At 35.6% G+C, this 27420-nt stretch overlaps 1 protein-coding gene across 8 annotated transcripts in view; it reads left to right on the forward strand.

Moving 5' to 3' along the window:
- Nucleotides 1–27420, forward strand: part of DACH1 (dachshund family transcription factor 1) — a 354099-nt gene that overhangs the window by 209725 nt on the left and 116954 nt on the right. For 4 of the 8 annotated variants that reach the window (XM_030948579.1, XM_030948600.1, XM_030948611.1 and 1 more), the window contains exons 4-5: nucleotides 26335–26490; nucleotides 27030–27202. In XM_030948579.1, coding sequence (XP_030804439.1) covers nucleotides 26335–26490; nucleotides 27030–27202 — 329 coding nt within the window. The remainder of the gene's footprint in view (nucleotides 1–26334; nucleotides 26491–27029; nucleotides 27203–27420) is intronic. The other 4 variants (XM_030948647.1, XM_030948638.1, XM_030948621.1 and 1 more) reach the window with 1 other exon arrangement.

Below are 27420 nucleotides of genomic sequence, written 5' to 3' on the forward strand. Positions count from 1 at the left end.
TGCTTCATTAACTGTTTGCATACAAGACAAAAGTGCTTTCTGATGAAGTGTAAAACCAACTTGGGACCAATTTTCCACAACATAAATTCAACATTCATTCCATCCCCTGATATTCTTAGGTTCAAACAGCTAGGGAGGTTTTATGTCTTATCTTTTATCAATAATTATTTTTAATTCTACAATTTTAGATTATTCAGCCAAATGTAATAAGCTCAAGTTGATTTCATACTGTGATGATTGCTGTTAAAGACATGTTGCTTTCAAGAGTACTGTGATTAGTCTCGTTATGTGTGTTTTTAAGCAGTTATTTGAAATTCTGTATTATGGATATCTCTTACTAGAGTTGTATCTCTGGGTTTTATCACTGGGGAAATACATTTTATGCAGGCATGTTTTCCTTCAAGGATGAATTTAAGATTACACATTTTAATATTTTTTTTATTCCATTTGTGGAGTTGAACTAATTGTATGGTGATAATGTGTATTTCAGTGAACTGGGAAATGCCCTTTCAGATTTGGTACTGCACATCTGTGAAAGTGATTTATTGTGATAATGTATTTAATGCTTCTGCTCATGATTCAAATTTGTGTTTGCTGAATTCTGTGTGGTCTCAATTTTTCTATTGAAGCTTGGCTGGTGATGAGCTATCTTTGTATCTTACTGTAAACTATCAGGTATTTACTGAATGAAGTTTATTTTACTTTTATTATAGAGCAGTTTAGCTATGCAGAGGAGTCACTAGACTCCACTGAGGTGAGAGGGCACATGGCAAATGTAGAGTGCGTTAATGTATACAAAATAACTGGAACTGCGGGAACTTCGCCTGACATGAGGGTTTACAAGTTATCCTTAATCAGTTCCAACCTGGATAGGAAAATATTGCAGTTTTCTCTTTAGCTTTATGTAGACTTATTTTTAGTTTCTAAGTAATTTGCTTGAGGTAGAGAAAGATAAATAATAGTCTTGTGGAAGTTTATTAATAAGGGAGGGAGAAAGAGTGCTCTGGTGACCCCCCACCCCCCCCACTTGCAGACACTACCCTGTAGACTGCTGAGAAACCTCACTATAATCTTGATAAACCTTTTATAGTAAATGCCAAACTGCAAACTGTCTTTTCTGTTTTCCAGCTCTTGCTTACAGTGAGGAAAAACCTAAAATCACTTTTTTTTTTTTTTTTTTTTTTTTTTTTCTACAGTTATTCTCATATGTATTTTCTGTGTTTTGGGAAATGTTCAGGTAGATAAAAATGTGGACAGATTGTTGATGGACAGACAGAAGGGATCCTGAAGAAAACTGAGCACTGAGAACAGAAGAAGTTGAGCATAATTGCTTTATATGCAATATTTGACCCCATGTATAGCCTCACATATGCGTTGAATTAATGCAAAATTGTTGCTGAATACAACCACTGAATAAATGCTTTAGAGACTATTAAGTATGTGATTCTGTTTGAGCTTTGTGCTAATTTCTTTCCACATGTTTAGGCCCATCATGGCTCTTTTTTCTTTTTAAATACTGTGTTCAGTCCTTTACTATGTGTGCTTTAAGCGTAGGAACTGTTAGCACGTCTGAAGTAACATCTGCTCTGTCTTTTTGTTGCTGGGTTCATTGTATAATTAGCTCTATATTTCACCAAATACAATTTTGCTCCCATGGTGGATAGAGCAGCATGAAGAAAACATAAATAATTGCAGATTAGAGAAACAGAAGGCAGAGTGGGTGTAGGTGGCTTTGATTGAAAAAAGGGTTAAGGAGAATAGAAGGTCAACTCATTATAGGACGTAACATTGTTAAAATTATACTTGAGTAACTTTAGTTTCTCACATATTTAGTATGTAATTTTCTTGTTTAATTCCACCTAGTTTTGCTAAAAGGAAAGGTATTTTAAAAATAGAAACTTTATTCTAAGCTATATGCATTTAAAGATCCTAAATTATGTGTAAGCTTAAATGAGCAAGCGCTCATAGACTAGGGTATGATTTTTTTCTTACTAGCTCAAGATTGCAGTGTATAAATCACACTTTTCTGGACAATGCAATGAAGATTTTCTGAGGATTACAAGACAGAAGTGTTCCATGCAGGCTTTTTGGGTGGACATTATGCAGCTTGCTACAGTTTCCTACTCTGACAAGTCTCTGTTATGAAACTACTTCCAGCAAGAAAGACATCAGTGCCTTGATTCAGTACAGGAACCTTGTACCGTTTGGAATGCCTTCAGGCATCCCACTTGGCCTCCAGCTCCCACTCATGAATGGCAGAGATCATATGCAGTAGGTGCTCTGTCATATTTGTGAGCCCTGTGGGGACACATCAGACACCACATCAGGACACCTGAAGTGACAGCAGGCGACAGAATAGACCTCCAGAGCTTGCAGTGCCACGTGCAACACAGTTCCCCTGTCTCAGGCAGCAAATAGTGTCGCTAATAAGACAGTGAAAATATTTCAGAATTTCTTCCTTGCCTTAATTTGAACTTATATTAATGATTGTTTAAGAGATTCTCCTTTCTATAACACCCAGAAATGTGATTGGTGCAACTACTAATCAATATTTAAATAATGGTAGGATTTTGTGATGTCTTACCTGTTTTAAAGTTATTTTAGCAATTTTTCTAGGCTTTGTCTAAATAGAATCAGTTTGTGAAGAGAAAGAAGATAAATCATGGTGGTTATAACCACCAGGAATTTTCAAGAAATACTCATGTCTGGCTGTAATGCATGTCATCCTGAGTTTGTACCAGCAAACATCTCTTTTAAGAATGGGATGTATTTTCCTACTTTGTCTCTTTTCTCATGGAGTATCAGTAGTTTTCTAATGACATCATCCAAATCAAAATAAATCCCATTGTTAAATAGTTCCCCAGCTTCAGTCAACTTCAAAAAAATATTCTTCTGGAACTTCTTGGAGTGGGTTAGGCTATGTTCTGCTAATACTGAATCCAAATTCCATGGAATTGCTGAAAAATGTGGGAAAGAGCTGTAGGTGGAACTTTGGAAAATAATCAACTCCCTACACTTACAACACCATCACTCTTATAATGACCTCTTTTCTGACAAAGGGATTTTGAATTTCGATCTGCTGTGTATTTGCATATATGTATATCTTGTACATTTGGGTTTAGGTATAAAGTTTGGTACAAATCTCTTTTGCCCATTTACAACACTTCTTCCATAAACAGTAAGGGCTTAGACTTTTTAATCAGTGTGTTTAAAAAACCAATTCAATTCTCATTGATACAGAAAATAAATCATCTTAAAATTAGTTTGCTATTCATAGTTTAGATTCATGTAAAGGATTTCTGACTTCCTCTTCTTGACAGTATTTCTTGTATTTTTTTGCCTATTCCTAATTAATTTCTTTATTTGAAACCTTAAAAAATAATTTTAAAAAATCATTTATGTCCAGACTCTAGGGTAGGAGATAAATTGAAATTTGAATGTTATAGCAGGTCATGCTGAGGTAAGAAACACAAGATTTAACATCTAAGGTTAAATTGTCATGAGGTACAGTGATCTCAGTTGTCACTGCTTTTGTGTAAGCTTTTTTAGAGTTAACTATTTCTGGTACCATTATAATATTGGTTATTGTAATCTTCAAAGAATAGTATAGAACAAGTAATAAGGCTACTGGTACAAGAAAATGTAATTTTCCTCCTTTTTTGCTTTCAGACTACAAACAATAAATCATTTTGTTCAAAAAACAATAAAGCACCAACTGGGTGCTGGTTTAATTCCTATCAGGGGAGGTCTTCAGTAGCTTTCTAAAACAAAGTAATTAGAGAAGGAGTTCTTTTATAAAAAAAAGGATTATTTTTGTATATCTCTTGTGTTCTTACAGGTGTTAATCAGAGTAGAGTAAAAAAGATTGTATTCTATTTCCATTTTACATCAGAGACATAGAAGTTATAAATCAACTACAACAATTACAAAACACATTAAAAAAAATCCCAAGAGCAACAAGAATTTAGACATAAATGGCTTCATTGTACTGATGAAGGTTACGGTTGTTTAGTGGGAAAAGAAAATAATAGGAATCATAGCACATAAATGAAAGAAAAGGATGTCTTGGGGGAGGGGAATGGGGAAATGTTTCCTTAAAAAAGTCAACATACAGAAATAAAACCAACATCTGCTCCTCGTTTCTCTATTTGATTTTACTTTTAATTACAGAACTTCATAGTTGAGGCAATTTTAGTAGATGTGCAGCTTTTCCTTTTTTCAGGTTGCAGCTACTGACCAAGTTCTAGAGGCACTGAGTTTATTGTTTGTGCTTTTTTCCCGGGTTTTTGAATAATGCTGCCTAGCAGTGGACCCCATTTGCCTTTTGAGGGGATGTCTCCTGAGGCTCCTGGCTTTTAGTATTCTGCAGCTAGTAAGCTTCAGCTCAGTGGCTCCTGTTGTTGGCTATGGTGCATAAGGGAGGTTATGGAAAAGGTTTAACACCTCTGGGCTTCTCTGTTCACCCTCTGAGTGTCTTTAGATTTCTCACTAAATAATTTCTTTCTAAATGATTCTTCTAGGTCTTTTTTAATGAGGACAAGCTATTTTTGTAAGCAAGTAGAGGTGGGATCCCATCCCGCGTAGAGACGGGATGAGCTGGAGGAGATTCAGCCAGGGCTCAACTGGATACTTCTGTGGTCAGAAGCAGAAATTTGCCCTATGTGCAGGAACCACCTTTAACATGTGATTGTTTTGTCAAGGAAAGATAGATCTATTACTGGCTTTACAAAATAGTATTGCAATACAGGTTCAATCTGACATACTAATTGATTAATAGATAGGTGAGTTTTGCTGGTTCGTCAGCCAAAAATAAATATGCTGTGAGCATTGTTGGGGTACGATTGTAGTGATTTGAATAAGGAAAAGTGCATTTTTCTCTAGGTTTATGTATCAACCCTACTTATTGTAGGGTTCTGTGTAGTTAAGGAACATGTACTGAACAGGTGAAGATTAATGTGCTTACAGGATTTATACTGAAGGATATTAGTGCAAAGCCGCATAGACTACGGATGTTTAGATAATTGTGTTAAATTTTGAAAACTTGGTAGAGTTCTTTGCAATCATAAACTCTCTTGTAAAATGTTAATTTCAGGCAATAGCCATTTGCAAAATCCCCCAGTTTTTTTAATATAATATTCTATAGTTCTGAGCAATATGTTCTCAAAAACATATACAAAATTTCTATGTGTATTTCTGAAAGAGTATTTGTGCTCTATTGTACTCTAACTGATAAATTTGCTTCATTTTAACTAAAAAATAGCTACCATAGTCTTGAACATTTTCATTTTTGATTATGCTAAATAACCATGTGTTGATATTTGCCAGTATTCATGCTTACATTCTTAATCAAAGCTGTGTGGGAGATTCTGAAGCGTATCTGTACACTGACTCCACTTTTCAGTGTTGTCCTCAGCATAGCAGAGATGGTGTAGAAAGGGATCTAGACTTAATGAGACTTTCATGACTAACTTTGTCCTTTGAAATGAAGTAGATTCAGGGACTTTATAATCTGCTTTTTTAGGGCCACACTGTGACACCTGTCTTGTGAGAGCTGTCTAAATTATAGTGCTGTGACTGCTCTTGATAAGTCAACTATAGTCACTGGCCAAAAGAATATCTTTAATTACTCCAGATTGCTAAAAAGTATCTTCTCATCATACTGCTGTAGAGTCAGCTGTTCCAATAAGTGATTTTTATGGTTTTGAGAAGTTGCTTCACTAAACCTTGACCCAGTGTGCTATATAACTAACTGATTTACATGGAAGTTCTGGAGGTTACTTCTCATTACTCATGTATTACACATGGGTTAGTTGCCTTTTTGATCTCCATTAATATTGTGCACTCAGAAATGTTCTTCAACTTTATGATTGGGTATTTTCTCAGTTTATTATTTATTGTATGTTGCTAGTCCATGGTAACTCCCTCACTGTATAGTATCATATACATCTTACAGCAAGTATCACCGAGCTGTGATCACATGTTCATTATGGGTTTAGAAATCAGTAATCATTCAAAGTCTATACTGTGGCATGTTTTATTCTTTATGTCTGTCTCACTGAGTGACCTTTTAGATGTAAGGAATAATAATTTTTTTTCTGGGGTGTGTGCAAGGCAAGTGTAATAGAGAGGTTGCAACCCCACTCACGGGGCTTCTCTGACTGGAAGATAAAAAATAGTGACTTTTTATGGAGTTCTGTTTGCTGTGGTATTTTAATGTTGCCCTGAAAAGTCTTTCTCTGCAACCATGGATACCAGCTTCTGTGCCCATTACTTGTATGCAGTAGATGTATGTTGCATCCTGGCTACAAGATAAGAAGAAACACATTCTGCTTGCTCTATGCTTAACTGAGCCATCTCTCTCTGCCTCAGTTCTTCCTGATATTCTATTTTAATTGGCTATTATAGATTATTTAATTAATGATTGGGTCCCAAACTGACCCACATTTCATCTTTAATTTAGAAGTTTGGATTTGTATTTATTTGTTTAATGAGTTTGCATTGTTTTAACTCACTGACAATTAATTGGACAGCCTAGGTCAGACTCCTGGCAGTGTTTTTTTCTCTGCATGATCTCATTCTTACTCACTGTCTGAGGCCTCTTTCAGCCTGAGCATGGAGGGAGGGAAAGGTATGCCCTCCAGCGTGACATAAAGCCCGAGCCATTTCAAGATGGCTGTTTGAGATTGAATGTAGAAGATTTCAGCAGATGGCTTCTAATTACTTGAGATATGCCAAAGTGCTGAAAGTAGCATTTGTATCTTCAAACCTAAGGGGTAGCTGTACCTGACACGATGTGAGTGGCATGTGCATTAATGTACCCATGTCAGCATTTATTCCATCTACAGTTTCTGCCATGAGCTTTATCACAGATAATTGTCTATGATATGAATGGAACTTCCTTGAGTATTGTTGTAATAGAGCTATAACTAATAAACCTATTACAGAAAGTAGAAGAAAATCCTATGCTTTTTAATGGAAAGTAGAAATAAAGCGACAATCTATATTCATACTCATTTTATCGAGAAAGCTATGGAAACTTTGAATTAAAACTATCATTTTGACCTTTTAGTTGAGTTTATAGGCAAGGCTCTCTTTATGATAGCGAGCAATTTCTTTAAGATGCAGGGAAATTACTGTTACATTAGTTGCATAAAATAATTGAGAATTTTGAGAGAGGGATATGTCATGCTCACCTTACTCATACTGTTAGTCTCAGCAAGGTCAAGGGACTAATTGTGGATCCAGCCTGCCCTAAGCCAGTTGCAGTACATAATTGCATGCTGCCCTGGGAGCAGCATAAGAAGGAAATTGTGACTTGGAGCAATTCTGTTTGGTATTCTGGGGGGTAGGGTCAAAACTAGCCTGAGTGTGTGCTCCCTCCCTTCCCCTACCGGTGGGTGGTGAGTCTGCAGAACTCATTTCCCCTCCTGGGCTGCCATCTGTGGTATGAGAAGTGGTTCACGGAAGAGAAACTCGGACTTTCTTTCAGAAGGTTTTTGTGTATCAAACCCTTCTGATTTCTACATTTTTCAAGTACATTCAGGGTAATTAGTTCATATGCTGAAGTAAAATTAGGAGTATTATTTTTAAACTTCCCTGTAGGACCTTGTGTTAATCAAGTAGTGAACTTCTGATGCTGTTTGATTTACTAGTAATTCTAAGACTAAGCACAAACCATTTTTCCGAGCAGCTTGTTTAGCCTTAGAAAATGTCACCAGCTAGAGCTATTTACGCAACACATTCCAAATTCCTGTGAGTTGAGCGGTGTGTGTTTTGGAATGCTTTAACCTCCTCACTAAAATGAAGAACTCCCTCTAATTTCAGCTGCTTCCAGGAATATAACCCAGTCTTCCTTGGAGAAAACTAGCAGTCTCATCAACGCTATCTTGTACTGGCACAAAGTTGTATTAGCAGAGGTAGAATGTGTCTCTGAGCAGCAGATCACCCCTGAACTTCTGTTAGGGTGTGCAGGGGAAGATTTGAAGCTTTTAGGGACAGTGCACTTCTCATCACCACAACAGAGATTTCTCTGAGAGTAATCACTTTTATTTCTGAGTATGTAAAAAATAAATCCTGTTTAAAATGATCAGTGACTTTGTTAATGCTACTTCAGTAAAATAAAATGCTGGTTTCTTTATTTCTTTTCTTTTTCCCTTGGTTCAAATAGCACTGAAAATTGCTTAGTTCTCTTCTTATATATATAGATATTCTGACATAAAAAAGAAAATTACAAGCTCTCCTGCTGTAATTCAAATATTTAACAAGAATACTGGTAATAACAGCTGGCATGCCACAATGAATTTTTCTTTGAGAAACAGTATGCAGTTATTATTGCTAAACATGAAGTTACATGGGTTTGCTTGCTTAATAGACAAAGAGGTTTGTACTCAAAGGGATTTTTTTTTCTATTGCCTGCCTTCTCAGGCCTGTTAAATGATGAAACATTGTGGTCTTGTTAGACAATAATAACAGAAACAAGATTTCTTTAATAAGAGTTTCAAATAATCATATAATGTTATCATTTAGAGAAGCATTTTATTTTGAAAAACATTATTGGAATAATATTGAGATAAGCAATTTTAGCCATATTCCAGTGCCTGTCCTGGCACTGGGGGTATTGATTATTATATGTGCATTGAGAAATTATTATATTAAGAACATTGCATTTGCTTGAAGTATGAAATCTGCTGTAAAAAAATAGCTTAACGAGCATTGCAGACCAATTTACACAGTTAAAAGTTTCCATTTCATTTTTCTTATGGACATTTTATACTTACATTGCTTCTCTACCATGGCGGAAAATGTATAACTTAGGAAATAAACCCTGTAATTTAGGTTTAATTTTTTATTTGTGTATTTTTATGTCTACTTTAAATGTTTGGTAGCAAATATACATCTGTACAATATACATAACAGTAAAATGAAATAACGTGAAATCAGTAGCCGCAGATTTTAGTAACTGGTACGAATAAGGAAGTTTACTTTTATCAGGTGACCACGAACAATCCAGTCTGCACTCTCCACCTAAATGTTATTTAGACTTTAATAGACTAAGATCTTGGTGTCCCCTGGGAGGAAAGAAAGTATAAATACTCGCATAACAAATGTGGTCCTTGAACTTTTATACATCTGCGTGCATTGGTACATGCCAAACATAACATACTCCAGCTTATTCACCTTCAGGCTTCTGCAGAGGCTATTAACTTGTATAATCTGCAAAGGATACATATGGAAAGCCTTTCCTTATCCAGCTCCCAGACCAGCTCTACACGAGTCTCTGCTTTGGTGGAGAACAGAGTGGTGGTAGTGGTACCTCGTGAGCTTGGCTTTTTCTGGGTATGACAGAAGAGCACAGTGAGCCACCAAGATATGCCCTTTCTGAATCCCATGAAGCAAATCATGCATGCTCCACATGGGTAGTGTGGGTAAGGGCAGGAAAAAATTCAGTAAGGTCCTTATTTCCTCTGTCAAGAGAATAGGAGAAACCTGTCAACGCCCCCCCAAACAGCAGTGGCATGTTTGTATACTATGTGTAGGTTCTGGGATAGTTAGAGGACTGTTGCAAGCCATTTGCCTGAAAAATAGTATTTTGACACTCATGTGCTTGTCATCTGCTTTCTTAAGGTTTAGAACAAAGATTCACAACAATATTAGATAAACCCAGGGTAAATGTCCGGCTGCAACCCAAAAACCTGCATTCCCTGGCAGGGCTGGAAGTGTGCTCATACTTGGGGAGATGTCCCTCAGATGGTAATGCTCACCCAGTCACAGGGACGTCCCCCTAATTTGGGATATTATATCACACTACTGCAAGAAAAATGAATTTTTCTTTGATCTAAACTGAGATGCTAAAATCACCATGTGTTTGTAGCAGACATTTTTAAGAAGTATGAAGGATATCAGGATTGGTGATACAATTGCAAGAGTTGACAATACTGTTGTGGCCCAAACGGTTTTAGCTGCCATTAGATATTAAACACAGTAACATATCTAAACATATATAGATATTAAACACATCTTATTCTTATTCATAAATACAGAAATTAACGAGGAATTAATTTTTCTGAAGTGTCAGCTACCTCAGCAGGCACTTGTAATGTACCTTTTGTGCGAGTCACACTGTAAACAGAAATGTGAAGTACATATGGGTAGGAAATCCTTTTCCTGTGAATTGTCCAGTCAGCCTTGCATTGTTTGAAATTACCATCACCACATACTTACCATATGTCATTTCGTATAGGAAGATTGTGCATCTTGGAAGAAGCAGCTTTAAAACCTTTATTTTCTGTTGGTTACTTTAATCTGTCTGCTACTTTCTTTTTGCAGTATAATACCAAAGTGACTCATGAGTCTTCTGCAAGTTAAAGGCATGTGGATATTATCAGGAACAAATGATAATGTATAATAAGTTTGGTTTTATGTAAGTACTGTTTTAAATTAATTAAGGCTAGGAAAAAGAGGACATGAATTACCTTTAGTAGTATCCGCAAATATAACCCATTCTGCAGTTTCTGTGTGTAGCAGGCATCTGTGCTTAGAGACTAAATGGTGAATGGGACTCTGACTATCAAAAAACAGTTGCTGGGATGAAAGTCGTGATCAATCTCTGTATTTATAATTTTGTATTTTATCAGTACCTTCAATCTTTGCCATAGCATAGCCATGTGCAATAAGAAATGTCTTTGCACTTCAATTTAATTTTAAAGTAATTGCATCTAGAAGATGCCTTGATGCTAAAAAAGTATCATATAATCCATGTAATTATAGTTTCTGCCTGTTCATTTATTAGCTACGTTTACAAGCAAGAAGTAGGTTTATATGTTTTCAAAACATATGCTTGATAAGCACTAAATCTAAGACTTATAAAAACATTATCAATATGTTCTAATTAATATTTGCTCTTTTCCTTAAGCTGTTATGAGGATACTTAATGCATAGCCTAAAATTAGAGTTGACAATTGCAAATACAACCCAACCAACATAGTAATAAAATCAATACTTACATTTCCCTTGGGGCCACTATTTACTGTTTGCTGTGCCATTTCCTTAATGGAATGGCAGTTATGTTTGCAGAAACCTTGTAACTACGATTTTTGTATTTTAACTAAAAGCAGCTTTCCTAAAGTAGTATGATTAAAAAAGAATCTGGAGTTGCTTTCAGAAAATTGCTGTAAACATTTTGCAGCCCGTTTTAACAAAGACTAGTAAATGTCACTGAATTCTAAAATGAATTATTTGTAATGTTTAAAGTCCTTTCAGTTGTATTGCAATAGACATTTGCCTTAATCTTGAAATACTTCCCTGATTTGTTTTTACTTTCATTTACTCGGTTCAAATTATTCTCAATCACTGAAAGCTCATTCCTGTGTGGAGGTCTGCAGTGTTCTCAAAGTGTACAAGGGAGCCTTGCAGTTTATTTGACTTAGCAAATTGAAATAATGGAGGGAAGTATGATCTTTGAGATGAGTCATTGCAGCTGCTGCACAGATCTAATTCTAGTCTTTCGACTTGGTTCTTCTTTCACTGAAGTCTGCCATTCTCTGTCAGGGCAGCAGCGTTTCTGTGCCTTGCAATGTACCTGTATCATACAGAAGGCATGCTATGGTTGACATTTATAGTGCACACAAGTGTCCTGTGTGTTTGCATGTTCAGTAGAATATTTCTCTAGTTATCTCTGACAAGAGGGATGAGCATCTGAAAGAAAATCTGTGAGTCATCATGGCTTAATAATTCGTTCCTTATGGGGCTCTGCTGACCATGCAGCGCTCTTGGCAGAGCTGAAGTTTAGGGTAACAGGTTCTGTCGTACAACATGGCCACTTTCTTAGGCTCAACTGTCAGAGACCTACTATTAACTCTAATTGTTAACTAATTATTACTTTGATCATCTGACCTTATACCAAACTTCTGCTTTCACTCCCATTTTGCAACTATTATTTTGAATAGTATTCATATGAGTGGATCATTTGTAGTCTGCATCAGTATCTGATTTTAGTCACTCCATGTGAAATGTCACCATTTCAGGATCTCCTTTCATTTCACTTGTTAGTGATATGGGAAAATTAAAAAATATGGAATGCAAAAGAAATTTTGAAATACAGTATTTTGAAAGCATTGAAATTAGAAATGTTTTATAGCGATGCAGAAAGTATATGCATATAGAAAAATGTGTATTATATATCTAAAAATCCATAAACATATCAGAGAGATATAAACCAAAATATGCTGAATTGAACTGAAAAAATACCAGAACAAAATGGAAGTTCAGGATTAGGTATTTTGGTCCAATTCTGAATATTTGTGCAACTTTTAAGTTACAAATGTCATTTAAATTGCAGTGGTCCTTGTAACTTTTCTGTTAGGATGAGTTTAAAAAGTATGTTGAAATTAGTCTTTTAAATATAGATATAAGAATTATGCAAGTTTTTATACATAGTACAGTTTAGGTATAGACTGTGTCATCAGTGATCACTGTTAAAATTTGTAAAATTTTTATCTAAAATTTTTAACAAAAATATCTGAGAGTCTGCCCTCAGGCCATTATTCATTGTTCCAGGTTTCAACAGCAACAACAATTCAGCTTCCACAGAGAACAAGTCAGGATAGAAACAGAAATATCTTCTAGTATTCAAATATTTTCTTTTGGTTTTAATACTTCTAAGCTTTGGAGAAAGGAATTAAATTTTGCCATTAAGATGACCCTAGAATACCTAGTTCTGATCCATCTGGGATGAAAATCCATCTGGGTCTGAAGACCTAGATAGAGGATTGAAATTTCTACAATTGTGTTTCAAATGCCGATTGGATTTGTTTAGAAACATGTGCTACTCTACTGCAGCTGCACTGGTGTTGCCCAGGCACACAGGTCTGGGAAACCTGCTCTCCAGCAGTTTTGCAAGAAAAGAACGTTATTTTGGAACATTTAACTCCTGTTGCCTAAATGATATTGGCATTTTCAGCACTTGCTGCCTGTTATCATAGAAGAAAGTCTTGCTGTTTGTTCTTTGGATTTGGCAGATGTAGTTCCCTGCCCTTTACTAATACAGTGCTTTATGGCATCATTTGAGGATACTGTTTCTGGACAAAATCACTAGATTGCCCAGAAAAGGTTACTAAGAGCAAACTGGCTTCCACTGTACCAGTGAAAAACGTCATGTGGGTCTGATGGAAACTAGATTAATCCCATCATCAATAAACAAACACCCCCCACGTACTTCAAAGTTTGTCCCAGTATGATTTAATTCTTTGAGGCTCAGCATTTGTTTATGCAAACCTGCAGTATTTAGTGGCATCAGCAGACTTTGTTTCATTAATATTTAGCCAAAGCAATTGTGTGCACAGAATCCTAGACCCATTCAAGGAAACATATTTTGAAACAGGATATTGAAAATAAAGTCCATAGGACAACAAAAGTCAGCTTACATGCTGATGTCAGCATTTGTGTGTGGCGATAAAGCCAAGCTCTTTCCATGATAAAGATAAATTCATATCCAAATCTTTAATAAAAAAACAAAACTGATGTTAGCTATTCCCATTAAAGTCAGAAACGTCTTTGTAACACTTCCCAGAGACTCAATTGTTAGGAACAAAAGTTATGTCCTGTTAAGAAAAAAAATTAATCACTCAAGTTATTACATAGGGTGTACTGTGTATTCCGGGTTCAAGCTTTATACTGAAGCCTTTGAAGAGGCTGCCCATACTTACCAAATGTTGTAATTGATACAGAATCACTGCTATACAACAGCTGCAATAACAAGGTGCTGCTGCCTTTACTTTAATCTACCTCTCTTTCTGCCAGTTTATTATGTTTTGAATTTATTCTTTTGTAGATCTGTGAGCTATCTTTCTTATGGAAATTAATCTTTTTAAAAGATTTGTACTCTCATTTTCAAACACTAATACATTCATTCAAGTATCCCATTATTCAGAACCAGCTGGCTTTTTATCTAGTGATATTTACTTCAAAAAGCCAAGTTAAATGGTATCATAGATTAATTCTCAGGGCACAGGAAAGCTTTTTTAGAGAAAAAGAGATTTGGTAATTACTTAGAATATCGCAATAAAATCACAGAACATGTCAAAAATGCGTTATATAATCTGTCATAATACGAAGCTTCAAAAAAAAGTTAATTCACTGAATTGAATCTAATATGTAGCATCAGTATATGATTTTTAAGTGAAACATTAAGGATAAAACTTTGCTGTGATTTATAATAAGCTATGTCATGATTTTTAGTTATGTATTTTTTCTTTAGAGAAAGCACTGAAACTTCAAAAAGGGCATTATCCACTGAAATTTCTTACATAAATCAAACTGGAAATAAGACACATTTTACAATTCAATTTAAGATCCCACAGAGACAATAATGTTGCAAGCTGTGCATTTTGCAGAGTAATATAGTAATGTCTAGTTTGCATTTTTGAAAAACCAAATTAATCACACTGTATTGAATATGTTGAAGCAAACCTAAAATTCATCTATTATTAAAAAACTTGTGCAACAAACACAAACTATATTTTATACATAAAGGACAAACTCATTTATTCATTAGGTTAAAACACTTGGAGTTTGCATTTTGTAGCTACTAAAGAAGTGACATTTGCTATCTGTTCTCTTTTTTAAATTTTTCAAAGCATTGTGTTCAGACTAATCTGCTTGAAAAATTGTACTAATACTTTAACACAGTGTCAATCCTGAACACTGCGTAGAAATCCCTGTGGAAATTAATGGTAGCCTCAATATTTAAATTTTCTTTTTTCGTGAATCATTTTACAGGACAAATATTCAGTTATCATATATCTCATATTTAAGTAACATATTTTATCCCTTGAAAGATTAATCACAAGATAATAAACTTTTAAACCAGTTTTTAGCATTTGTCCATTCTTTGAGCTAACTTGCATAAGCACTACTCTGAATTAGGACTTGTATCTTTGCACTCAGCTGTGCTCAGACTGGTACATCAAAGCAACCAGAATGAAATTTTGGCCTTTATCAAGTGTCACTGACTTCAATGGAAACAGGACTTCAGGCTTAATCTTTTAAAGGGAAACATATTTCAAAATTATTTGTAGGTGTTTTCCTGTTTTAGAATATAACTGTGGAATTATGTATTCTATATCTTGTGAGGCATATAAATTCTGCATGCAGAATTTATATGCCAAGTGTTAGGTGCTTCTACTTGTAATTTCTTTTCTAGGAACACAGCTCGAACTTCTTATAGCCTCTAGGCCAAATTTGAATTCTAGGATTTGATTTCTGTCATAATTGTTATCTGTTAGCAATTTGTCTGTGGATTCATGTCTTGATGATTTGAAAATGAGAAATGCAGCTTTTTTTTAATTTTTGTTGGAAATCTATATTGACTGTACATGAGAGAGATTGTTTGGACAAACAAAGACTTCTGAAAAAAATGTTCACTTGCATTTTAAAGAAACAAAAATCTTAATTCAGAGTAAAAAACTTATTGGATTTTGAAAAAAAAGTTTGCATAATTTTTCCTGAAGCATTTGAAAAACTTTAGGCCCTTGTCCAATATTTTAGTTCAAGGTCTAAGCCTAGATAGTTTTTAATCCAAAATTAACGTTTGTTTGTTTGTTTTTGTTTCTTTGTTTGTTTCTGTTTCTTTGTTTGTTTCAATTAGGTAGCATAGAACACATTGGTAAATCCAATAGTAGTAAAATTTCAAGCAATTTTCAGGTTCTTAGCCACCATAGTGGAATCCAGACCTCTAGCTGAGGTGTATTTGTTTTGGGAGACTTAGAATGAGTGGTAACATACAAATATCTGACACAACCCCCCCAAGCAGGGCAAGGGGGTGGAACTACATGATCTTTAAGGTTCCTACCAACCCAAATCATTCAATGATTCTTTCATTCTGTACTGAGCTGATCCATGTGAATTGTATCATCTTGTTTGTAGGGCTTAAGCCTGAGGGACTTAACACACAGAAACGTCTTTATCCACTGAATGTGCAGAGGACTGAACACAGGCTGCTGAGAAGGCATCTCTAGCCCACCTTGTTATTACACAATAGCCATCAGTTATATACTGCTCAAAACTTATTCAGAGAGCATGAGACTTGGGAGCAGAGGTCACCTTTCTCAAAACTGTACCCACAGTACTGATCTGAAGAGCATTGTCACTAATTGAGTCAAGGCAAGGTGAAGAAAAAGTACTTTTTGGCTACCTGTTGTCTCTCCTGTCATGTAACTCCCCTCATCTCTGATCAGATGAGTTATTGATCATGAAGAAAGATTGAAGGAGCTATGAAACATAGTAGAGATGTGTGTTTGTCTTTCGCTGACCATTGAAAGAGTGCAACATTCTGATTTTTATTAAATGAGATCTGGATGTAAATACCTTGCTAGGAATTTTGTCTAAGACACAGTAAAAGATATTGTTTAAAGTACATTTAAAATGTGTGTGCATTCTTCACAAATCAGTTTGATATAAGATACAGGAATGACTACAATGAAGAAGATTCATGTGGGCTTGGTAAAGTTCAGAGTACTAAATCTTGATGTAATAGCTTAGGTGAACTTCCTTGTCCTAGAACTATTATAAAAAACCCCAACAACTGTAAAGCCAATATTGAATACATTATCATAACATGCTATCATTTAATGACAATAGACAATTTTTTGTCAAACACTGGCTTGATGCTTTTGTCTCTTCCACATTAGGTGAAAATTTTTGCCTCTAGAGATCATTATAGGTAACAGTGACCTTTTGAAGTAAATAAATATTTTGCATTAAATAACTTAAAGATAGTGGTTTCTTTTAATTTTAAAAATGAAACAAAACCACCAAAATTAATTAGAAAGTAATAACACCCTTCCTCCCCTCCAACCAGTCACAAAAGTCCAAGGTAATATTTGAGAAATTTGCTGTTTGAGATGTATCACTTTCACATTCCTACCTTCTTAATCCAATTTCATACTTTTAGCTGCCTTTGTGTGTAGATTTTACCTTTGATCATTTTTGTAAGGCTTCAGTCAGAAAAACCAGCAGCAGTTCTGAGTAGGATATCATTACATAAACAGAGAATGGTGGTAGACTAAATCTCACAGAGAAAATTATCCTCTTTGCATAAACAAAACCAATTGTAAGAAGCAATTAAAATAAATATGCAATTATGTGTAGATCTTTCTCACTGAGGGAAATTCCTTGTAGCCTGTTGTCTGTGTATATGTACTTGTTTTTTTCAGTATTTTCCCACTATAAGCTCTTTGGGGCCAGGAGTGTCTACCTGCCCTAATTGTCGCATATTATTACTACTACTGGTATTACTAGTCATACTATTTGTAACTTTTTCATTGTCATCCTGACAAAGTAATAAATCAAGTGCAGAAGCAGTTTCAGCAGTCCTGAAACAAGACTCAGGATCCATAAACTCTTAGGTAAGATTTAAGTAATGAAATGGTCATCTGTCTTGGGACATGGAACTATAGGAAAAAACCTAAAGGCTTAAGTGTACAGCAAAGTTACTGCAGCACAATGAAGTGCTGAGTAACAGCTGAGATATAATAATGGTTCTCACTCCACGCCAAACACAAGATAATGTACGAGTTATTCTTGATCGAAGGAAGCACATTATGATTTTGTTTGCTAGGCTGGACATCCTAGATTTTGAGCTGGTGAAAGAATATGCTCCATTTACAAATCCAAGCATGTGAAAAGAAGATATTTTTAGTAGAACTCTAATTCACAATTTGTTGTACCATTTATATATTTACACATTTCATTTGTGTGTGTGTGTGCATTAAGGTAGAGATCTGCACACAGAGGCATACACATGTATTCAAATAACATTGAAGTACTGAAGTTGTGTACCTAAAAGCTAGCAAAAGGTATTTTTAAATGATAATAATAATAATAGTAATAATAATAATCATCATCATCATCACTGGATTTCTTTGAGACCTGGGTCTATTACATGCTGCAAATTTACATAAGGAATATATTAGACCTAAAAATTAGGGACTATATCAGAATGGTCATGAGAAAGCCATATCAAAACTGTGCAGGCAACTCAAAAGTCAGACAATTCCTCACAAAGCTTTAAGTTAGCATCTGCTTCCCAAAGGAGAGGGAAATGGCTCTGTGACCCTCAGAGCCTGTGCAGCCTTCTGGCTTTTCCGCAGCAGCTTTCTAGTGTAGGAGAGACACAGCATCGATTCGGAAACCTCTGTGTCCAGCCCCATGCTGCTCATCAAGCCAATATCAGGGCAAACATAAGTCTCCTTTTCCCTGAATGGGAAGCACAGCCATGTGCTCTGGAGAGTGCCTGAGACTTGCTGCAGCTGGTAGGGTTTCATGCAGCCAACTTGCATTTGTTTTCCCAGAGAGCACAGGGATGTAATTGCTATGAGACCTTGCGATCAACTTTGCTTAAGACTGGATATTAATCTGTTGATTAATAAGGACTCATTTTTGATAATTTAGCCTTACTTCCTAAGAAAATGACTAAAAAAATTCAGTGAGAAAAAATCTGAAAAATGGTATTCAAGAAGGCATTCTGTGCGCAACCTTTTAGAGTCAACGTACTGTTACGAGTTTGTGCAGCATTCGTGCTGGAAATCGAAATATTCCTCTTCAGTTCAGCAATTTTTTAAAGAAGTCATCAATAAACTTAATTCCCTGTAATATGTCAACCTCCCTGCTTTGCATTTTCATCCCTGATGCATCTTCTTTGGAATAGATGGAACATGATTTTACAGAGGCTTTCTCACTTTTAATTTTGCTTTTGATTTTAATTTTTGCTTTCAAGCCCAATATATCTTGCTTCTCATATTTTTTCATATTGTAACACAGCTGAAACAGGTGGGGCAAAGTGTGGACTAGCTAACAATTATGTCTGTCTACTAGAAGACATTAGGAAGCTTGGCATTCTCACTTTTTGCATTTTGTCTATGCAATTAATTTTTGCACTTCAGTGTATTTACTGAGGATTTTCTAGTATTTGTTTTTCTTTAGTTTATAGTTTATACAGGACTGCCAGCTGTACTTAGATGTCCTGAAAATCTGCAGGCGTTTTCTTCTTGAGTTAAAGGGGCAGTAATTAGGTTATTATTTTTCTAAACTTTTTGAGAATTTTTTTTAAAGAGAAAGAAAAGGGGGATGACAAGTTACTGACTACATACATGGTATAATGCATTGGTTTACTTTTGTTTCTGAGCACTGCTAATACAGAATTAGAGGCTGTAAAACTCAGACTAGAGGTAATAAGGATCAAAAAGCAGGGTCCACACCAACTGAGATATTGCCTGTATCAGACCACTGTAAATACTGATCACAAAATCCCATCTAAATCCATATTTTCAGGAAAGATTAGTCACTTACTCATAGGCATGAATCACTCAGAACCTTAAACTTGTGTCTTTCCCCTTGGACAAGTCTCTGGGCCTGTCTGTTTTAGTTTCCACTGCGCTAAAAAGGAAGCCCATCATTCCGTTATACTGATTATATAGACCAACAAATCAAATGAGGATAGCTTCTTTCTTTTTAAACTGAACTAACAGGATCTTACAGTAAAAAAACTTAAACCTATATTTTTCAGAAAATGTTCTAAACATGTTCCTGTAGACTACTCAGCCAGGCATATTCACTCTTACCTGTTTCTTAAGCATACAGAAAATATTAATATCTGCAATTGCATGCAATGACTACATATAGTAATATATTAATTATCTATTGAACAGGCAATTTTTGTACAAAAGCACATACCACTGTAATCCAGATGTTTGCAAAATGCTTTGTGATTCTCATTGTGTTGAGAAAGAAGGACAATGTAGTTTTTAGTGGTTTTTGGTTGACTTCTGATGGCTCATTAGTCTTTATATTTTAAAAACTATAGCCTTAAGGGACTAGCTGTACTTCCAGCTTTCTGGTCTGAAGTTAACTTGTTTAACCAGGTGTACCTGACAGGAAAATGGGGTCCAGTTTTTATTGCCCTGAACAAAGTGAATGCAACACATCTGAGTTTTTGTTTCTTGATGATGTCACACATTTATTTTTGCATATCTAAAATCGCATTGTTATCTTTTAAGATCATATAGCCATAAAATAAACTGATTTTTATCTATGAAATTAGCTCAAGGTAGGTATTAGTAAGAGGATACAAATGGAAAATCTATTTTTAAGTAAATGTCACACGGCCTGTAACTGAGTTGCTGAGCTTTCAGTTGTCTTGGACAGTTTCATTATTCATTAAATTGAATTTTAAAAAGCTTTTCCTGTGTTAATCTTTTTTGGTGAAATAATGAAGGATTAGTATAAAATATCTATATTCTATGAGATTCATTGTAACTGTAAAAAAATTCTTTCACTTACTAACTTATATAAATTCAGTATTTCCTGATTAATGATTAAACCTATACTCTGGTATTCAGCATTTAGAATTCAATCTTATTTCCTGGAATTAACAGTTTCTACTACAGTTTTTATTATCAGAACATAAATATGGGAAAAGTAAAGTGGGTACAAATTTGGCTTATGGTGCAAAGTGCTGTTGTAATTTCTTTGCCATTGCCACAAAACAAGCGTGCAATAAAATTAGAACAGTGAATGAAGGAGTCTACATGATTGAGGCTACTAACTGTTTTTCAGATTACTACTTTTGTCAGCAAAGAATAAACAGTATGCAATTCCAAAGGTTCTTTTGGCTTTTCCTTTATATATTTCTGTAGGAAAATTTTTATGAAAGGATAGGGGTTTTTTGTGTGTATATGGTTTTTCTTTAATTTGCTACTGCACCTGTATATAATCTGTCATGATAATAGCAGAACTACAAATACCAGACCCATCAGCCTACTATTTTAGAGAAAATTATGAATACTTTTAATTAAGAGCCCACATTGCTCATGGCCCATTTAAGAGCATAAACGTGATTTTATAACCCAAAACTCCCAAAACAAAGCAAAATTTTGTGAGGGGGTAACAAAGAAAAGAAGAATCCTTATGTAAAGCCAAATACAGAGGGTTACAGAGAAGACTTGGGAAACTCTTTTTTCCGTGTTGTAGTACTTTCTCTCCTGATCACTTTGTGGTCCCAGAAGAGGTAGCAAAAATATTAGACAGATACTGTTTACAAATGGCAAAGGTTTTTTTTCCCCTTCAATGATGTAACAGTAACATAGAGACCTCATAAAAATGCCTTTATCTGGAGGCATGTGTCTTTTACACAGTCTCACAGCACTCGTATATTGCAGATAAATTGTACATCTGATTTTAGAAAACTGAATTATATAGAAATCAAATCACAAATTTATAACAATTCAAAGACTAAAGCAGCAGCACTTGATTTGGGCAGTTTAAAAAATGGTTTCCTCACTGTCAGGAGGCTAAGATTACCAATTTTTAGCACACTGATTATGCATATTTTCCAGTGGACATAAATAGCCCAGATCGTGAATAGTCCACTTCAGAAAAATGAGCCAACACAGCTGATACTGATGCTTTGTTTGGTAATTGTTGCTGAGATACAAATTGTTTCAGCAAACACAGAAGATAACAGAAAGATTATGAGACTAAAAGGAGATCAGTAGCACGCACACACAAAAAAAAGCTGATTTGTTAGTGGGAAGTCAGACTCTTTTGTGCTTTTGCTATGTGATACTGCTTGTGTATATAATGATACCTGAAACTATTCCCCAGCCAGTGCTGGGGTTCACTTGCCTAAAGACATGCTTGAATTGTTCTATATAATTCCATAAAATATCAAGTTTTCCACATGAAAGGAAGGGGAAGACCCAAGAGCCTGGCAGATAGCCTAATTTTAATTTCTAAAAACCACCTATAATCAAAAAAAGTTTGGCTTGGCTGCCTAGGCATAGATATATGCTACTGCCTGAGATACCCTCGAGCGTCCTGCCTGATCTACACCTCCAGATAGCCTTGGGGTCTGCTGTGTGGTACTCACCAACCCTACAAGACATGATTCAAATTCAATTTTGGCCATGTCAGGAGTTGTGTGTTCAGGCCATTGAACTGAGTCTGGGAGAAGGGTCACTGTAGTCTTTGGAAGCACCAGATGCAGATTCAGCTGGCCAAAGATAGGCCCGTCTCCCACAGAGTGAGCTCAGCAGCTCTCCAGAACCTTTTGGCTGGATCCCTGTTGACTATCACAGGAACTAAACTGTTCAGCTCACATTGTGGAAACAGACATTTAAGCAAACTGAATTCTAATGGGGTCAGAATGAATAAAGGAAAAGGAGTCTGCAAAGAGGAATGATTATAAAAACGAACCTGGTACATTTAGATCAGCATTTGTTTGTGAGGCTGACATTGTACACTAGTTTTCTGCTTCATTTTGTTTTTCTTGGCTGCATTACCTTCTAGTCCAGAATTGTTTCAATTTATTATTACCATCCTTAGCTACCTAATTGTGCTACTAATGAATACAAATAATCCAGGCATCAGGCTTTTACAGACCCACTTCAGTGTACAAATAATGGTTTGTTGTGTAACTGCTGATTATGGGAGAAGGTAACTCACATTATGGAAAATATGTGCTGAAGTATTGGTGATGAGGAAAGCAATGGATTCTGTACTATGCCTTTTAAATTGTGAAAAAGTATTGTCATTCTTATTCCATTGAGTTGTCCATCATGAGAAAATGTGAGATCATCTGAGCCTAGTTTTTAAGCACGTGTACTTACATTTGGAACTTCATTTCAATTTTTTGAGTGCCTGTATTAGCACTATCACGTATGAAATATGTAGTTGGCTACCAAATTGCCTATTCAAGTACATATGTATGGGGTTTGAGCACTCAACATTAAGCATTTGCATTTCAAAATTGGATCCCTTGTGTTTGAAAGCCTTGAAAATGGTACTCTGTGGTCAGCCTAGTGCAGCATCAATTGAAATGCTGTTTGAATGCAATGTAGAGCTTCCAATTGCTGCTTCAGAAAGTGTTATGCTGAATCTGGAACACTTTGCATAATTTAATTAATTATGCCACTAAAAACTGATTTTCTCTCAATTTAAAGCAAACAGCTTTTATGAGGGTGAACTGCAGCACCCAGGGATATCAGGTGTCCAAGCTTTTAATCCTATTACAAAGACTTGACAACCACTGATGGAAACTGGAAAAACATAAGCCTCCAGCAGGGCAACAAGTGAAGAGGAAGAAGGCAACAGATTTTTAATACTCTTTGAAACCACTGTATGCATTAAATCAAAACCAAATGTAAAAAGTGACAGAACTGGTAGCTTGCACTTTGTTGTGCAGACAGTGAATAGTGTCTAAAGAATAACACTTGTTTTGCTTTGACATTAATGAAAATAATTGTTTCCTCTAAGAGAAAAAGTGTTCTGTTTAACTAGCATAAGAAAAATGCAGCGCATGGCCAAGACTTTGTATCTGTGTCTGTTCACTTAAAGTGTTCAGAAGCTTGACACTCAGAAGTTTGAAAGGGGTTTCTAATGTTATGGATTGAATTCTATAGAGTCTATAAATCATTTTCCATATAAGCAGATCTTAACAGATGATTTCAGACTACAAATATTAAGGACACTGTCACTAAATGCTAGCCTTGATACTGTGGCTTTCTGAAACTTGTCTTCTCTCTTCCAAATTATTATTGGGTTCAATATCACGCTAAAACAGCAGACACTGTAATTTTGAGGCAGAAAAGAGTACTGATTTAGAAAAGCTCTAATTTCTGAGCCACATAAGCAGAGCCATAATTGGCAAACTATAACTGACCTTGCAAAATTCTGTGACCAGGTTAGGAAGGGTCACAGAAGAATTGACTCCATCTCCATATCGAACGTCAGCATGTAACGTGAAATTAACTGCACTGTAGAATATCTTGCTGATAAAAATAATGAAAATATCTCATTACTGGCAATTCAGCAACCATGTAAAATGCAAACATCTTCCTCATAATGCTAACAAATATTCATATAATTACTAATATATATTTATGTATTATTTGTATTCATATATATAAAAGATGCTACACCTGGCTCAAAGGGGAAACAGGAATTAGTAGGGCTCATTAAAAGAGGTTTAACCTATATTTAAAGGTGGAAAGGGAAAAAATCAAGCTCATTAGAGATGTCTGGACAAGGCACAGCAGTGTTTGAAGGACAGTGTTTTAGCAAGATACTTTGCTCTGCCATCTCACTGGAGGTAGAGGATGGAGAGCCATGTGGTGGCAAAGACTGCAAAGTGGTTTATTAATATGTTATAAATCACAGAAGAACCTAAGAAAAGTCATGCAGAAATTACTTGTCCCCCCCAAAAAGGTGGTGGTGGAATCAATGGGCCAGCTGAAATGCATCTAGAGCAATGCACACAGCATGGCCACCAAACAGGAAGAGCTGGAAGCCATCGTGCAGCAGGAAAACTGTGGCAGAGTTGCCAGCACGAAGACATGGTGGGATGACTTCTACAAGTGGAGTGCTGCAATGGATTGCTACAAACTCTTCAGAAGGGATAAGCAAAACAGGAGGGTGGGGTAGGCCTGGATGTTAAGGAGCAAAATATGTACATCACAGTGGTAAAAAGCAGAAAATTAGAGAATATGAAATTAAAAGGAAAATAAATATTTTTCCAGATAAGATTTAGCTGCTTTACTATGTATTTAAATGTGTGTTAAGGCTTTTTGAGAGTATCTTAGTTCTCAAAATATAAGAAAACATGTTCACTTGTCAGAGGTCATGAGATTTGAATAAGGATTTACCATCTCAAGTATGTTCACTGCATAAAGGTTATGAAAATTTCTTGTAAAATAATAAAAGTATCTAATATAATTGATTCTTTTCATTGTTTCATAAAATTGCTTTGTTTGATTGCAGGAGACTTTGGACTGAATTTTCATTACCTACTTCTGAACAATTTACACTGGGATTGAGACAGTATTGAGCTAATGAGTTAGAATTTATATTGAGCCTTAACTGTCTTCCTGAAGTAACTAGGGAAAGAAAATCATGGCAATAATGGAGTATTTTTCATTATAAACTATGTTGTACAGCTTTTACAATCAGGTTTTTAATAGATCTAGAGAAATTAAATTGGAATTCTACCAACTTCTGTGCTTTTGTCATCCAATGAAAACGACGTTAAAATATGTCAAAACTAATAGGCTTATCCCCTTTCTACTGAAGTAAGAAGGAGGTGGTGTCGTTCCTGTTGTTTTTCAGGCTCTGCTGTTCGTTAAAGAGTAGGATATATGTAGAAAAACATTCAGAAATATGTACTTTGCTATAATCCATAATGCTAAATAGAGACTGAGCATAGATTGAATACATCTTGACTTGTATCATCCTAAAGTCCCTATCAAGACATGCTCCCATGAAAAGAGTAGACATTTTCAAAGTCAGGAGGTTGAAATTGTGCTCCACATAAAAAAGGAAGCAATCATATATTGCTGATGGGTATATTAATACTGCTGAGAATGCATGCATATATCCATATTTATTAATATCTTCAAACATTGTTTATTGATTGTGTATGGTAAATAAACTCATACAGTGAGTGTATAGATTACTGTGTATGCATAAACATACATACACTCAATCTCAGCATTATATGTAAGTACACACCAAGAATAATACAGTTTGTCAGGCTGGAAGATCTTAATCTTTTCATTGCGCATAAATACACAAATCTATAATGAGATATTAATTATTATTGTCCTTTATACAGACTGTATCGTATTGTCCTTTAATTGTACCTTATTTAATTCTATGGTTATTTTTTATGAGGAAGTCTGCAATACTGAAAAAGGGTGTTTTTCAAAGAAATGAATTATTTCTCATCTCAATACTTGTTTGTCCTCATTCGTCTTTGCTGTTAGTCTGTTCCACTGCCAGAAGACTGCAAGAATCAATGTAATCCCTAACATTTATATTAATAGTATGAAATAAAAATTTCATATACAAAATAGAATCATCAGCCAAGCATATATGCATGCATGTTGGTGCCCTCAATAAATTAATTTTTTAATTACTCCCAAAGAATGTTTGTTTATTCACAAATACAGGACACGATATAACTGCAGTTTAAATTTTAATTGGCATAACAGGCCATATTTTTGTTAGACATTTTGCAGGCAAAAATATTCTCTCACATATTAAAAAGTGCCATATATAGTTTTATTTTCTAAGTGCTACCTCTTAATTTAAAAAAGTTATTCTTTTTCAGAGGGTGGGAAAAAATCCCTAACCTAAATTCCTTCCCCCAACCCACATATTAAAAAGAAAATAAAAAACAAATTTCCACCTGCAAAAAAGGTTGGAATGCTGGCCTTGCTTCCAAATTCAGAAATTGAAAATTTGGAGTCTTCATTCATCCAAATAATATATATTCATTCCCCACAGGCAGCAGTGATGGTTCTTGGGATAAAGAAAAACTTCAGTCTCCCCCCACCCAAGGATCACAGGCCTCTGTTAACCACCCCAACTTGCCTGGACAGCATAATGTTCCAGTTAGCCATCCTCTCAACCCTCTTCAACAGAACCACCTTCTGCCAAATGGTACGGGTTGACATCTTTCAGCACTAACATCAGCAATCTTCTAGTTCCTGTCTCTTTTTTTTGGTGTTTATAAATAGGCAATGAAAAAAATCAAGGATGTGCGGAATACTGGAATACTTCCCTTAGAGTATTAAGCAGGGGAAGTGGAGACAGTAAAGAACAAATACATATGCAATAAAATTGATACTTAAAATAACTGCTGACTTGTGCATCGGTGGCATAATGAAGCATTGCTAAGGCACCTTACAGCAGATATCAAAAACTATAATAAATAGCCATGGCTTAGCAATGATATCACACATTACACAGATATAAACAAACTAGGAGGTCTAATAGCCTCTCCTTGTGACTAGAAACCCTCCTTGGTTGCTAGTGATTCACCCCTGCATCTCTCAGAAGAGAACTGACATAGAGCTGCTTTTTCCTGCAATGTGAACCATCTTGTCACCTGTCACTTGAATGTTGTCCATCAGGAGAAAAAGAAGACAGTGCTTAAGAAAAGATGCATAAACCTATTTCCCTGTTTTTCCCCCCAACAGGGTTGGAACTTCCTTTTATGATGATGCCCCACCCGCTGATTCCCGTGAGCCTACCTCCAGCCTCTGTCACGATGGCAATGAGCCAGATGAACCACCTCAGCACCATCGCCAACATGGCAGCAGCAGCACAAGTGCAGAGCCCTCCCTCCCGAGTGGAGACATCTGTTATCAAGGTAACTCTAGAACAGACCAAAATGAACCCAACCAAACCAAAAGACATCAAATCGTAGCCCGCTCCCAACCACCATAAATATTGTAAAGGTGTATTGTAGAGGTGTCAAATGTTCTAAGGTAAGTCATACTGTCAGTAAATACAGGAAAACTAAGAGTGGTGACTCCGAGAGCACAACAGGCTGTGGCCAGTGGCCACTGTTGGCATCTCAGTTCCTCT

This window comes from Camarhynchus parvulus, chromosome 1 (genome assembly GCF_901933205.1).
Source record: "Camarhynchus parvulus chromosome 1, STF_HiC, whole genome shotgun sequence".
Lineage (NCBI taxonomy): Eukaryota > Metazoa > Chordata > Aves > Passeriformes > Thraupidae > Camarhynchus > Camarhynchus parvulus.